Raw genomic sequence first — 14,238 nt, 5'->3', positions numbered from 1 at the left:
ATTATTATTATTTTTTATCCATTGTGATACCCTATCTCTTTTGATTAGAACATTTAGTCCATTTACCCTCAGAGTGATTATTGAAAGATGAATTTAGTGACTTTTTTCTTTTTCTTTTTCTCTTTCTTTCTTTCTTTCTTTTTTTTTTTTTTGCCTATAGAGTTGGTGTTTCTAGTGTTGTTCTCTGGTCCTTTTTAGTTTTTGTTGCTTTTGGTCTTTTTTGTTTTTGTGTTTTTCTCCACTCAACGAGTCCCCCTTAAAATTTCTTGCAGGGCTAGTTTAGTGGTTATTAACTCCTTTAGTTTTTGTTTGTCTGGGAAACTCTATCTCTCCTTCTATTCTGAAAGACAGACTTTCTGGATAAAGAATTACTGGCTCATATTTTCCCCATTCAGCATGTTGGATATAGCCTGCTACTCATTTCTGACCTGCCACAGTTCTGTGGACAGATCTGCTTGGAACCTGATCTGTCTTCCTTTACAAGTTAAGGACTTTCCCCTCCCTTGCTGCTTTCAGGATTCTTTCCTTCTCTGTGAATTTTGTGAATTTGACTATGACATGCCTTGGTAATGGTAGGTTTTTGTTGAATTTAATGGGAGTTCTCTGTGCTTCTTGGATTTTGATGTCTATGTCATTCCCCAGATTAGAGAAATATTCAGCAATAATTTGTTTACATAAACCTTTTGCTCCTTTTTCTCTCTCTTCATCTTCTAGGATATCTATGATATGAATGTTATTACATTTTAGTAAGTCACTGAGTTCCTTATGTCTGCCTTTGTCATCCATGACCTTTGTCACCCTCTTGTTTTCAGCTTCATTATTTTCCATAATTTTACCTTCTATATCACTAATTCACTCCTCTGCCTTGTCCATCCTCCCTGTAATGGAACCCTTTCAGGTTTGCACATCAGTTATCACATTTTTAATTTCAGTCTGGCTAGATTTTAGTTCTTTTATCTCTACAGGAAAGCATTCTCTGGTACCTTCTATTCTTTTTTCAAACCCAGCTAGTATCCTTATAATCGTTGTTTTAATTCTAGTTCAGACGTCTTACTTATATCTGTATTGATTAAATTCCTGGCTGTGATTTTTACTTCCTGTTCTTTCTTTTGGGGTGAATTTCTTCATCTCGTCATTTTGTCCACAAAAGAAAACAAGAAAGAAAGAAAAAAATCAAAACAAACAAACAAACAACCCCCCCCCCCATAAAACAAAAACAAAGCAAAAAATGAAAGAAAACCCAAATTAGATCCGGGATGTGTTTTGGTCTGCTTTTTAAAAGAACCTAGGTGCAAAAATAAAAATAAAATAAGATAAAATAAAATAAAAATAAACAAAAATTATATATATAAATAAAAAATTTTTTAAAGAACTTAAAAAATAAAATAAAGGAAAAAAATCATAAAAAGATAAAGAATAAAAGTAAATAGGAAGCTAGTTCCTACTTCCCTTAGAACTGAAGCTTTGTAGTACTCTGATCAGTAGACTTGGTGTGGGTGAGTTTTTTGTTCTGGTCTTCTGGGGAGGCCTGCTGTGCTGATTCTTAAGCTAAGTTGTTTCAGTGGAAGTGTGCCTAAAGGGTTCAGGGGTGTGGGACTTGGTGTAAATGGCTCCAGCATCCAGTAAGTGGTGCTTTTTTTCTCCCTGAAGTCTTTCAGTGCTGATGGGTGGGAAGAATATAGTGGTGTCCCACTCTTTAGCCCCAGATCTAAAAGATCGTAACTTCCCGTCTTCAGGAAACCTTCACAGAAGAGCAATCAATCATCCCTCTTTTGTCCCCAATTTCCATTGGAACTGTGCATTTATCTTGCCTGTGTCCATGCTTTTTTATCTCAGGCATGTGCCTGAGTTTCAAAACTCCAAATTTTAGGGACTTCAGAGGTGCAGACCCACTCTGTTCCTCTGGGAGAGGGTCTCACTGTGGTTTTGCCTTGTGAAGAAAGCAGTCGCATGACCGTGCAACAGTTCAGAGCTCATGTCAAATCAGAGTAGAAAGCCAGCACTCTTGCTTGCTGCCCTCAGCCCCAGTCCCTGCTCCTATGCCTGGCAAAGCACAGCATGTTGGCACCACCCTTTCTTCTTGTGACCCTGGGGGATCACAAGCTATTACTCTGGGATTCTGTCCCACTTTACCACCTGAGCACCTTTAAGCCAGGCACATCCACCCACTGTAGTGGACTACTCCACTGCCATCTTCATCTTCCCAATAATTCCCAATACTCAGTCATACTGAGATGCTTTTAAATATTTTATCATACACATTTTTAGGAAAGGGTTTCTTGGTATACTTAGTCTTCCAATCATCTTGCCTTTGTTTCTTCTTTTGCACTATCCCAAGTACTTGAATCTAATGACTCTTATTTATTAAGTTTATTTTTAATTTTTTAAAATTAAGTGGGTGTATAATAACTAATTTTCTTGTGTACTTAAATACCCTTTAATATTGAAAGGAATTAAATTTACTTAGGTTTAAACTATAAACTATAAACTTAATTAAGTTTATAGTTGCAAAGTGATTTACACTCCTTTTTTTTATAACATCCTGTTAAATGATAAAAAGTCAGATCATTCTTTAAAGAAAATGTGATTTTGATTGATATAAGGCTTTTCAACAGCAATGTTGGAGACAAGGATGGAATGGAGTAATATGTTTAAAGAATTGAAAGGAAAGAAATTTTAAGCTTTGAATTATATACAGCCAAGATCTTTTAAATATGAGGGCAGAGAAAAAGATGTTATCAGAAAATAAGGCCAGGGTGCCTGGGTGGCTCAGTTGGTTGAGCTTCAGACTTTGCCTCAGGTCATGATCTCGCTGTTTGTGGGTTTGAGCCCCTCATTGGCCTTGCTGCTTTCAGCATGGAGCCTTCTTTGGATCCTCTGTCCCCATTCTCTCTGCCCCTCCCACTGATGCTGTTTCTATCAAAAATAAATAAACATTTAAAAAAAGAAAAAAAGGAAAGCTTTATTTTACATAAGTCTGTTGGAAAATATTCTTAGAGGAAATTCTCAAGGAGGATGAAAAATAAGTGTAGGAACATGCAGGTGTGTGGACATAAGGGTTGATGTTAGTGATGTTTACTGTATCATAAAAAATACATGAAATTGTGGCATATACAGAATAACCCAGAAGCGAAACTCCAGTAATACCCTCATGAAATAAGGGCTGCCATGACAGAGAAAGCAAAATCAGAGAAGGCAAGAGTACTCTTTGGTGTGCTGAGATAATATGAGTATTGAGACATGTAAGAAACTGAGAAGGAAATTAATATAATTAATGTTATAAAACCATTAGGATTTTAAAAACTTCCAAATTTTGAACAAACAGAACATTTGATCTATAAAGTGGGAGATGCAAAAAGAGAAGAAAAAAGAAACAATAAAGAAAATATGGAAAATAATCAAAATAATATGGCAGAAATAAATCATAAAGAAAACAGCAATTAATTTAATCAAGCTAAAATTATCAGATAAGATTTTAAATATCAAAAAACCCATCAAACAAAGCATATTGAAAATAAAGTAATAAAGAAAATATAGAAGGCAAATATGAATACAAAGAAGACCTAAGTCTAAATTTTGATAAAATTTTAATTTGAGGTGAGATTATTATAAAGGAGTATGAATAAACTAACCCATTCCTGACTTCTGAGTGTAGCATATGTGCACTTGTCTGAATGTATGTGTCCCCTCACCCAAATCCATATATTCAAATTCTAACTCCTAAAGAAAGAGGAGATGAGATAATTGGAACATGTTTATGAGCCCTTGTGGAGAGGATTAGTGCCTTACAAAAAGTCTCCAGATAGATTCCTAGCCCCTTCCCACCATATGAGGACACAGTGAAAAAGCGCTATTAACCAGGAAGAGGGACTTCACCAGAATGTGACCATACTGGCACCTTGATCTTGGACTTAGACTCCAGAATTGTGAGAAATACATTTCTGTTGTTTGATCCACCTTGTTCTGTGGTATTTTGTTATAGAAGCCCTAATGAACTAAAACAACATGTTTTAAAACATGTGGAAAATTTAAAAAATAAAAAGAAAACACAAATAAAATAAAATACAAAATCAGGTCAAGACAACATATGAAAAAATGTTTTCAGTAGGAAAGTGTGGATTCTTGGATTTGGAAATACTGGATTGGTTTGCAAAAGGATAAGTGTGTGTATGTGTCTGTGAATGTGTGTATGTATCCACATGTCCCAAAAGTGGGTAGTAAAGTTTAAAGCTTTACTAACTTTAGAATTATAAATGTTACAAACTTAGAAAGTAACTTTCATACTTTAATTTATGAATTTTGAATAATTATCTTATTTTTTGTGTATATGTCCTTTTGAAAATGAGACAAAGCAAACACTAAAATTCATAAAACTAACTGCAAAAGAAATTTAAATTATGGGCTTGGGTTTATACAAGACAAAAACATTATATGGGAAACTAGAGTTGAGGACAGAGAAAATTCCAAAAGAAAATTTCCCCGGGAAATAGCCAAAATTCTAGGGTCAACTTCAGATTTTCAAGGGTTATAAAATTAGTGGGCCCTGAGTCAAGACCCCTAATAGACAAAGGGACCAGGTAATATCTGAGTTCTAGATGGAATGAATAGAAAATTGGCCAAGGTCTCTCTGACATGACAGTAGAGTTGGAAGGTGGAATCTAGAAGGCTCAGGAAAGTGCAGGGATCTGTGGGACTGAATGATGGGGGAGGGGTGATGCTCTAGCTGGGTCCTCTCACCGCCCCCTCCCCCATTCTCAGGAACCCTTTGTGACAAGGCTTTAGCTCTGTGATGCAGGCCTAGAGCTCTGTCCCCAAGTGAACTACCAGTGCTCAGTTGCCTGAGGACAACAGATTTCCAAAGATGGAGAATTTCTTTTCCCTGAGAAGCACTGGTACCTCCTGGCTGAGCTCTGGTCCCACCTCCTGGGTGATTGATGCCATCTTTGCCTTCCTGTGTGGACTGGGGCTCTTCCTTCTGTTACTCCCTTGTTTTCAGAGTAATCCATCCTTATCACCAGCTAGGAAATATAGAAATATCAGGAAGGTAAGGAAACTTTAGCTAAACCCCAACAGGAATTATCTCTTTTTTTCCTTATTCTTATATCCACTTTTCTAAATCATCTAGAGAGTCTTGTGAGATGGGAACTCTCAGGAAAGAATAGACCATCATCCTTCTAGAGACTAGCTAGGCCAGGCAAAGCTTAGAGTGGGCACAAGGGTTTCTATCCCAAGATCTCCAGACCCTAGGTCTCCTGGGCAAAGTCCCAGATTCAGTGACCAGTGAGTGAGGACTGTATACTGAGTTCATTGTCTGCAGAAGAACAGACTCCTAAACATTGTTTTACCAGCATTTTCTCCTTCCTGTGGCAGGTGTCTCAGGTGAGCTCTTCCTCTGTGTTGAGCTGATCTGAAGGCAGTGCTGAACCTGAGAGCCTCTAAAGGGCTAGAGTGGGGGTCTGAACTCTGGAAACAGAGTCTTATCCAGTGGAGCATAGAAGGACCTGTATGTGTGTGTGTATATTTCTTGAGTAGAGGAATAGTGATGAAAGAAATTCATAGTGATCTCACATAGAAAATCCATTTTTACATTTTTCAAAGAAGAAAAACTAAAAATATTTTATTCATTTTAAAGATGAGTAAAAGAAAAGAAAGCCACAGAGCTCCATTATATGTAGAAATGTAGAAAGTCATATTGTTTATGAACACTGAGCATCTGTGAATCATCTAGAGAGAAGAGATAATTGAGTCCGAGTCCCTCATCTTTTCTCATAGCATCAAGTGGAGCTGAGGAGGAGGAGCAAGAGTAAGAAAAAAAGCGGAGCTTTGAAAGGTAAGCTTATGCCATTTAGCCCTACATGTGCCAAGTTATTCTCCATCTCTCTTGCTCCTGAGGGTCTAATTCCATGGTCTCTAAGGATGCCAGGGGCAGAGGCCATCCTTCAGGAAAAAGAGCCCTCAGAGAGGCTCTTGGGAAGGAGATCAGCTACTGTATATTTCCCAGATTCCATGCTTGGAAGGAAGTTGATAGAGGCTGAAATGGGTGTCAGCTGGCAGAGGAGTGTGGGCGGTAGTAGACCACTAATGCCTAGATCCAGAGGTGGAACCTCCGGGTTGATAAGTGGTTTAACTTCACTCAGATTCTTTTGTGGGGTGACCCCTGTCCTTTCTCCCCAACAAGGCAGTTGTGAGGGCTCTGGGGGGTAATGTAAATGACAAAGTACTCCCCATAATAAACCTGGCCATCACTGTGAGGGATCATGTGGTTTGAACAGTGATGCTTGGGCTCCATAGTCTAATCTCCCAACAGTCTCCCCCTAAAAGCTCAGCCTAAAAGCTCCCCCCTGCACTCAGCCTCCCCTAAAACACTTACGGCCCTACTTTCACTACTGTAACCCAGCCTCCTTATTTCCAGCTTGCAGAAATTGCCTGAAAGAACTGGAGGGAGCTCGCAGTCTGATTTCACTTCTGCAAAGGTAAAGAATTTTTCCCCTTTCCCCCCTTTTCCTTGGTCCTCCTTTGTCCCAGAGTTTATGATTTGACCCCTGGACCATAGGGAACCCTGGGAGGGGGAGCCACAGAAACAAAGTATGGATAAAGCTCTGGGGTAAGGAATAGCAGGAGCAATGTGAAATCAGTATGCAGACTGTGGAGGGCTGTAGGTTGCAGGTGTTATCCCTGCCCAGCCTGCCCTGCCCTCCTTGCCCTGTCAGCTTCTAGCTGCAGCTTGTGCCTCCTGTCTCCTGCAGCTGCCTGGGGAGGCTCCCTGACAAAGGTGGCTTTCATCAACTCTTATGTCAAGACATCCCTGGTGAGGTGTGCAAAGCAGTGCCTGCTGGAGCCCACCAGCCATGCAGGGAGCCTGTGGATGCTGCTGCTCCCACCATGTCCCTGTTGGCTACCCCAGTTCCTCTGACTCAGCGCCCTCTACTTCTTGGCTCAATGACCTCTTCAGTTTCTGTTCATTCCCACTCATCTCTGAGTGCCTCTTCGCCACCAGAGCCTTTCCTTCCCCTCAACAGCCTTTTGCCCCAGCCACTTGCTCTTTCCCCTCTGCCTCCATGTCCCCTTAATTCAGAGGCCTGCCCTCCACCTCTGAGAACCTCCTCTGCCCCACAACCTCCAGACTCTATTCTGACTCTTCCTCAATGTGACTCCTTGGCATTCCCACCAAGCACCATTCCACAGAGGTCATCTCACACCCCTTGGTCAGCTTCTGCTGTTCCAGCCATCTCAGGCCTTGGCCACTCAAGTTGTCCCATTTCAGCCTTGTCATGGTGGCACACTGCTGCCAAAGCCCTGTGCCTCTCAACCTCATCAAATTATGAGTCTCAGCAAGAACACCTTTCCCACCACTCACCAGAGGCCTCATTCTGGGGAAACCCCACCAACAGACAGGTAGGAGCTGCTAGCCCCTCTTTGCTGAGCTCAGATAATCAGAAGCTCCTGGAAATACAAGTCACAAAGAGAGTCAAGGTCAAGATTTGGAAAGAAAAAGAAAAAGATGAATCATATCCAAAACAAATAAGCCCAGACTACCACCTGAATTCTTTGGGGAATATGTTGAAGTCACTGAGTCCTGAACAGAACACAAGCCTCCAACACTTCTGGAGTACAAAAGGAAAACCAGAGCAGCTGCCTGGTCATCAGAAGCTCTCATATCCTAAGGTCTTGGGACACCATCTACAGCAGAAATATAACCAACTTTTCTGGGGTCTCCCCTCTCTACACAGCGAATCTCTGGTAGCTACTGCCTGGATCTCTGAGGGCTCTTCAGTGCCACAGTCTTCCTCTTTCTTATTCAATGGAATCTCAAGTGCCTGCCCAACTCAAATGCAGGCTAAACTATCTCCACTGCTTTCTCAGTCCCAGCCCTCGTCCCAACTGGAGTTCCAATCTCAACCCTTGGTTTCATCTGTACCTCAATTTCAACCACCATCTCTGTCTCAGATCCTGACCCAGGATCATCGCCAATCCTCTCTTCCAATCCTATCACCTTCGCCACCTCAGATTGAGGCCTGTGAAGTATCTTGCCCTATAGCCCAGGATAAGTCACAATTTCTCATCCCACCTGAGATTCAACATCCAGAATGGCCTTTGTTGCAGAAGCAACTAGAAAGTGGGTGGGCTTTATCCTCTGTAATCAAAAGATCTCAAGAAGTCTTTAGTGTCTTCACTTCCAATCTTCCTGAGGACAGTTGGGCAGTCTCCCTCCTTCCTGAGAACTTTCCAATCAGTGCTGAACTCCGTAAGCAACTGGAGCAACACCTACAAAAGTGGCTTATTGAACACCGGTGGGAGCTGCCCCGTAAGATCCAAGAGTCTCTGGAACTAAGGCAGCTTCAGGGTGAATTACCAGGGACATGTCAGGCAAAGGGCAAGCATGGACCCTCACGTCCCTCTGCATGTGCAGGTAAAAGCAACAAGGATACACAGAAAGTGGAGTTCCAGCTAAGCCAGGGCATGGGCAAGGGCCTGGGGTATATTTTAGGGAAGGTCCCAAAAGATCTCTCCAGGGACTCAGAAAGCTCCCTAATGGGGTTTCAGGAAGTAAGCTCTGGAGAGTCAGAATGTGACTTGGGGTTGTCAATGAGTGACTCAGGGAGCGATTTGCTAAAGAGCTTAGATAAGAATCTAGAAAACATCCTGAAAAACCATTTGGGTAGGAAGTTGGGGAAGATCAGTGGGAGTTTGATCCCTGTGAGTGTGCACAAATCCTGGCTTGCAGTCAACCATGCTTTTCCCAAGTCCAACACTCACAAGGAAATCAGAAACCTAGGAATCTTGAAGTGTTGGGGACCATATGTGAACACCTCCCACAGGGTTTCCTTCCTCAATTCAGACATTCAAGAAGTGCTGGAAGCACATATTATAAGGTTTTGGGTGAGGCACAGGTGGGGTCTACCCCTCAAGGCTCTTAAGCCCATAAATCTATTTAAGTTGAAAAAGGTTCAACCTTTGCCCATTCTGCAGTTTGCCTTTAACCCCTCAGCCACCTGTGTGTCTAGAACTGCCTCAATAATCAAATTTGCCGAATCCCTGGGAAGACCTTCTCAGGCATGTCTGGGAAAGAAAGTTGTAGCAGAAGAGTCAGGTCTCACCCTGGAGAGGCCTCTCCTTGCCCCTTCACCTATGTATGAGGAAATCCAGAGGGCCCTGGTAAGGACCCCATCTGATGACAACCAGGGGTCCTCAAAGGCCTCTCTGACTGGACAGGATAGCAGGCCACCTTCTCAGTCCTTCACACTCAACCTCATGGGCAGAACTCTGCAGAGTGATTCTGCAGAATGGGCTGAGAAGAGCAGCCTAGAGCTGAGTCCCAGTTCAGCAATGGCCGGGAATGAGCCAAGAGAGGAGAATGAGGATTGGGCCTCACAAGACCCCTGCCATAGGGTAGCAATGCTGAAGATGAACTTAGGACCCCAATATCTTAGGTCTGAAAAGGCCATGGAGGCAGTAGAGGCCAAGCCTCCTACTCTTCAGCCAAGACCCATCTTGGGAACCAATGTGCTCACAAAACCCCAAACCATAAATGCACATATGGGGGGTTTAGATACCAGTAAAAAACTTTCTAGAATGTCTGCTATCCAAGATCCTGGAGAGTCATGCCTTAACACAGAGGTTAGTGAATTTAAGTCCAAATTGAAGATAAAGCCAGAGAACCAGTCTCAAGACTGTCCTACACACGTGATCCTTGCTGTAGACAACTTGGCTTCTCAGGCACCTCAGTGTTATCCCCAGACAGTGCCTACTGGAGACAAGATAGCTTCCCAGATGCTGTATGGCTTAATGGCAAACCAAAGGAGCTGCTTAAGGCAGCAAGATCCCATGAACTCTGGACTTCAGGACTCATGGAAGAGCCAGAGCAAGATGACTGCCTCTACTTATAAGAGAGAGGACTGTAGGAGGCCCAACTCAGGAACGAATAAAGAACGGTTTGAAGAATTGAGGACCTCTCAAGCTGAAAGTATGAGTCACCTTTCCCCAGTCAGAGGAATAGTAGACTCTGTTAGGAACAGATGCATACAGTTCCTGCCAGAGAAGAAACAAGGTCCTCCAGAAAACCTCTTCAGAAAAAGGATGAGGCACTTTTTTCAATGGATTTTCCCCAATAGAAAAGTCAAAGGTCAGAACACTATGCAAAAATGTAAACCAGTAATAGCCTCTGCCCAGAGCCAAGGACCAGTCAAAAGCAGATCAATTATGGCTAATGAGACTGCTGAGGCTCAGGCACTCATGACAGCTGTTGGACAAATTCTAGAGGAGAAAATGGCAATCCACCATGGACTTCATGGCACAAAGTTAAATGAGCACAAACAGGAACTCCAAGCACCAGTATGTGGGTGTTTCTGTTACCACAGGGTTCCCTTCTACCCAGAGCATGGGAGAATGAGTTATACAGCCCACAATCACCAAGACACCTCCAATGGTCAGAGTAGCTCTTTCAAGGAAAGGCAGGTTAAACACCGACAGTCCTTGAAAAGTGTAAGATTCGAGGATGAGCAACTGGACCCAAGGCACCTCCCATCCCTGCCTCCCAAGAAGACTTTGTCTCCAGTCAGTCCCTGCCAGTATAGGCCAAGGATGCCAGGTGCCCCAGGCTACCATCAACACTGTCCACGGCACTGTCTTCTTCAGGCCTCCCTGTTTGGTCGATCATAAAATACTTCTTTAGCCTTTCCTAGTAGGAAAATATGTCTTCAAGAAAAAAATTAGTCCATGTAAAGAAAGTGTTTTTTTTTCTCATTAGCACATCCAAATACCTAATATTCCCCAATATATATGTTTTCCCCCCAAAAGAGGGTAGTATGGTTGCTTTTGTCTGTGCTGTGCTCAGTATGTACTTTGGCTTCTAGAAGGGAGGAGAATGGAGGGATTTTGGCCTTGGGCATTGTAGGCTTGCTCCTTATCCTTTCATTATACATTGTTTTCATGATACTGTCATTATGCAAACAAAAACTACCCTAAAAAGATGAGAAATACCTATGAAGACCTTACCCAAGATCTGGCTCAACTTGCCTTTCTCCTACTTCCACTCTATTTTGAAATTTATACAGCTATAGGGGATAGGTTTCCAGACATCATGGGGCTGGACTCAGGGTCCCACTCAGGCTCCAGGAAGTATCAGAACCAAGTGGATTGAAATTTGGTAGAGGGTACTAGGCCTAAAGTTCAGAAGCAGGAGAAATCTTTTTCCTGGATCTCTTGGTGAAGAATAGAGGGCACTTGCTCTTGAGAGCCCTTCTCTCTCTGTGAAGAGCTGAGGTTGAGTTAGGCCCTGTGAACCCCTCTGAGCTTAGCTTTAATGTCACCCTCTTCCACCTCTGCCTTTTCTGTACTTCCAGTGATGAGGATGGCATTTCCAGGTCTGAGTATGTGTAAGTGAGAGAACATCAGGGAAGTTGCTAAGGGCTATGTTCACCTTTACCCCAAATGAATATTCAAGGGTCACCTGCTTTCCCTCTATGTTAACCCCAGAGAAGGAGTTCTGGATTAATGAAACAGGATTGAGAGTATCTGTATGTAGTAACTATGTGACGGTTGAATACTATGAACTTAGAATGGGATGTGGGAGACAAGTTGAAAAGTTTGGATCCAAAGAAAAAGGCAAAGGGACACATGGTGCCTATAAATTTGCAGTGAATGAAGAGCCTCTGATATCTCACCACCATCTACAGGCCTGGAAGAAAGAAAAAGTTAAGGGCCCAGTGGCTCATCATACCCCATCATGGTCTCCACCCCACTTCAGCTCTAAAATCACAGACATAGAGAAGCCACTTTTATATCCAGAACAGATGGTCAAATTTGTAGATGTAAAGCAAATGAGGGAAGGTTAATCTCTTAATAATATATTTAATACACTTACACATTATCACCTCTTGAATTCAAGAATACAGGTGGAAAAGCCAGGATTAGGGAGCTTCAGATGTAACTTCCAGTCTGGTGACCTTTATTTAAACACAGGGCTGTAGAACTGCTCCTCAAGGAGTGGTGGGGAGTTATCATGTAGTAAGTCTGCAATCATGTAAGTCTCGTCTGGCTCCCAGTCCTTGCATACTCCAGAGTCCAGCAGATGAGGCCATCAGACAGGATTTGTGAAATGGGAGTTGGGGAGAGCATGGAAATGACCTGTTCAAAATGGGGAGGTATAGCTCAGGAGTGGTCCACTGCTCTCTCCACTTCTAGCATAGCTTTCCCCCTTCCCTGGCCCCTATCCATATGAGAAAGCAAGAAGATGAGCAATTTCTCTAGCGTTAGTCTGTGCTTTGTGCACAGTAGGCACAGCTGCAGAGGGCATCATTCCCATGGTAGAGAGTCTTGCTCCAGGAGATGCCCTTGATCCAGAGGATAACAGGAATGGGCCCTGTCCCCCATGCCTGTCAGGATGCCCAACATGTGGGACCTGGGGTGGAGGGAAGAGTGGGTTTAAGCCTGCTTGTGTCACTGGTTTCTCCCTGGAGCCAGGTGTTGCCTCTGGGACCCAATTCCTGAGTCAGCCTCCAGAGTGGGTCCAGCAATGTAAGTGGAGCCAAGACCTGTGGAAAGGGATTGGGACCCAGCACAGACAGCACCTTGGGGCCCTTGGGAGATTAGGAGAGGGTGGGACAGAGCAAGGGGCCCTGAGCCTGGTTGCTATTAAGTCTTCAAGGGGCACTGAGAGTTGAGTTCTGGGACAGGAGTAGGGACTAGATGTGGACCACATAGCCCCTGCCAGAAGTGCTGCAGATGGGGATGTTGACAGAACAGAAAACAAACAACAACACAACCCCTCCCCCACCCCCACCCCTCAAACACAAAGAAGCAAGTGCCTTCACCCTTCTGTTGCCCAGATTTCCATAAGGTGTGGCAAGGCCAGAAATGGAGACACCCACACAGAGACACTTCATGCAGAGACAACACAGAGACACTTCCCAGCAAAGAGAACACACAGACCTTACAGAGACAACTCTCAACAGAGACCTCTCTCACACAGACACCTTCCATGGTGACTAGCATGTTGCCTTACAGAGACCTCACACTGAGACCTCGTATAGGGACTTCATGTTGCCCCACAGATTCTCAGACAGAAACCTAGTACAGATTTCAGAGATTTTCCAGAGACCTAACGGCAAACCTATCAAGACTTCCCAATGGTAGGTCTTCCATACAGACCTCACGCAGAAACAACACTCAGAGACATCACATAGCCTCAAAAAGACCTCACATAGAAACCTCACAGAAAGACATCTACAGACAGTGCACAGAAATCTTTCACTGCCGCACAGACATTTCACATTGAAACCTTACACAGATACCCCATAGAGACTCAACACAAAGACCTCACAGAGACCTCGCATCCATTTTTCAAGATCCCAAGCAGACAAATATTGACAAGTCCTTCTTGGTAAATATGAAACTAGCATAGTAGCAGCACAAGAGGGATTGTCAGTTATGCCCCTCTTGCAATCCTCAAAACACTCAGGCATTGTCAGCATTGTGCTAAATGTGGGTCTCTGCTTGGGGAAATGCTTGGGAATTTTTTTCTTTTGTAATGTTATTGACTCTGAACAAAAGAATTACTGATTCTACGTGTAGATTTGCAAAATGAATTTCCACAGGTGCCCATTAACTTGAGAATCACAATTTTTAAACACAACTAAAACAGTCTCCAATGAGAGAAAATATCTTATTTGTCCAGTTTTAGTTATTATCCAGCCAAATGGTGTCACTGTTGCATATTTTTTGTATTCTCTTGAGGACAAGACCTGAACTGCAAATGGATTACTTATTTACTTTGAAAACATAATAAAGACCTGCAACAAATGGACTCTAGAAATGAAATAAACCAGAAAAGAGGTGTCTGGATTCATACTTGTCTTGCAGAGGTCTATGTAATTAGCACATTATTTTGCACCTAGCAGTTTGCATCAGGCTTGTGGGTTTTATTTTTTAACAAGCTATCTATCGGTGAATATTTTTCACAAATAAGTGAAATTCCTGGTAATATTCCTATTATATCATCTAGCAAAATTATACTTCTTTATATTATTTTATTCCTTCAATGATAAATGATATTATTATACATGTCTTCAGTATATAACACAGTCCTAATGTTCAGCTAACATTTAAAAAAAAGGACAAACTATTGAGAAGGATTCATTTTTAATTCTATGAAATGCACATTTTCTAAGAAAGGCAGTCAAGATCCACTTTATATTATTACAGGGCTAAAAAAGAACACATTGTTTAGAATAAATTTGA

At 42.5% G+C, this 14,238-nt stretch overlaps 1 protein-coding gene across 1 annotated transcript; it reads left to right on the top strand.

The window, feature by feature from the left end:
* Positions 1-4,576: 4,576 nt before the first annotated feature.
* On the top strand, positions 4,577-11,990 carry LOC106971493 (spermatogenesis-associated protein 31A6-like). The gene is made up of 4 exons (XM_015068310.3): positions 4,577-5,044; positions 5,773-5,830; positions 6,413-6,473; positions 6,747-11,990. The coding sequence occupies exons 1-4, from the start codon at positions 4,862-4,864 to the stop codon at positions 10,657-10,659; spliced, it is 4,215 nt and encodes a 1,404-aa protein (XP_014923796.2). The 5' UTR covers positions 4,577-4,861; the 3' UTR covers positions 10,660-11,990.
* The last annotated feature ends 2,248 nt before the right edge of the window (positions 11,991-14,238 follow it).

The sequence above is a fragment of the Acinonyx jubatus genome, chromosome D4, assembly GCF_027475565.1.
Source record: "Acinonyx jubatus isolate Ajub_Pintada_27869175 chromosome D4, VMU_Ajub_asm_v1.0, whole genome shotgun sequence".
Taxonomy (NCBI): domain Eukaryota; kingdom Metazoa; phylum Chordata; class Mammalia; order Carnivora; family Felidae; genus Acinonyx; species Acinonyx jubatus.
The sequence above is the reverse complement of the archived record's forward strand: the minus strand, read 5'-3'. Positions and strand labels throughout refer to the sequence as shown.

Excerpts from the sequence above, each read along its gene's own strand:
- LOC106971493 (XM_015068310.3), top strand. The coding sequence starts at position 4,862 with ATGGAGAATTTCTTTTCCCTGAGAAGCACTGGTACCTCCTGGCTGAGC. Across the intron at positions 5,045-5,772 it reads AATATAGAAATATCAGGAAG|CATCAAGTGGAGCTGAGGAG; the intron begins GTAAGGAAACTT and ends CTTTTCTCATAG. Across the intron at positions 5,831-6,412 it reads AAAAAGCGGAGCTTTGAAAG|CTTGCAGAAATTGCCTGAAA; the intron begins GTAAGCTTATGC and ends CCTTATTTCCAG.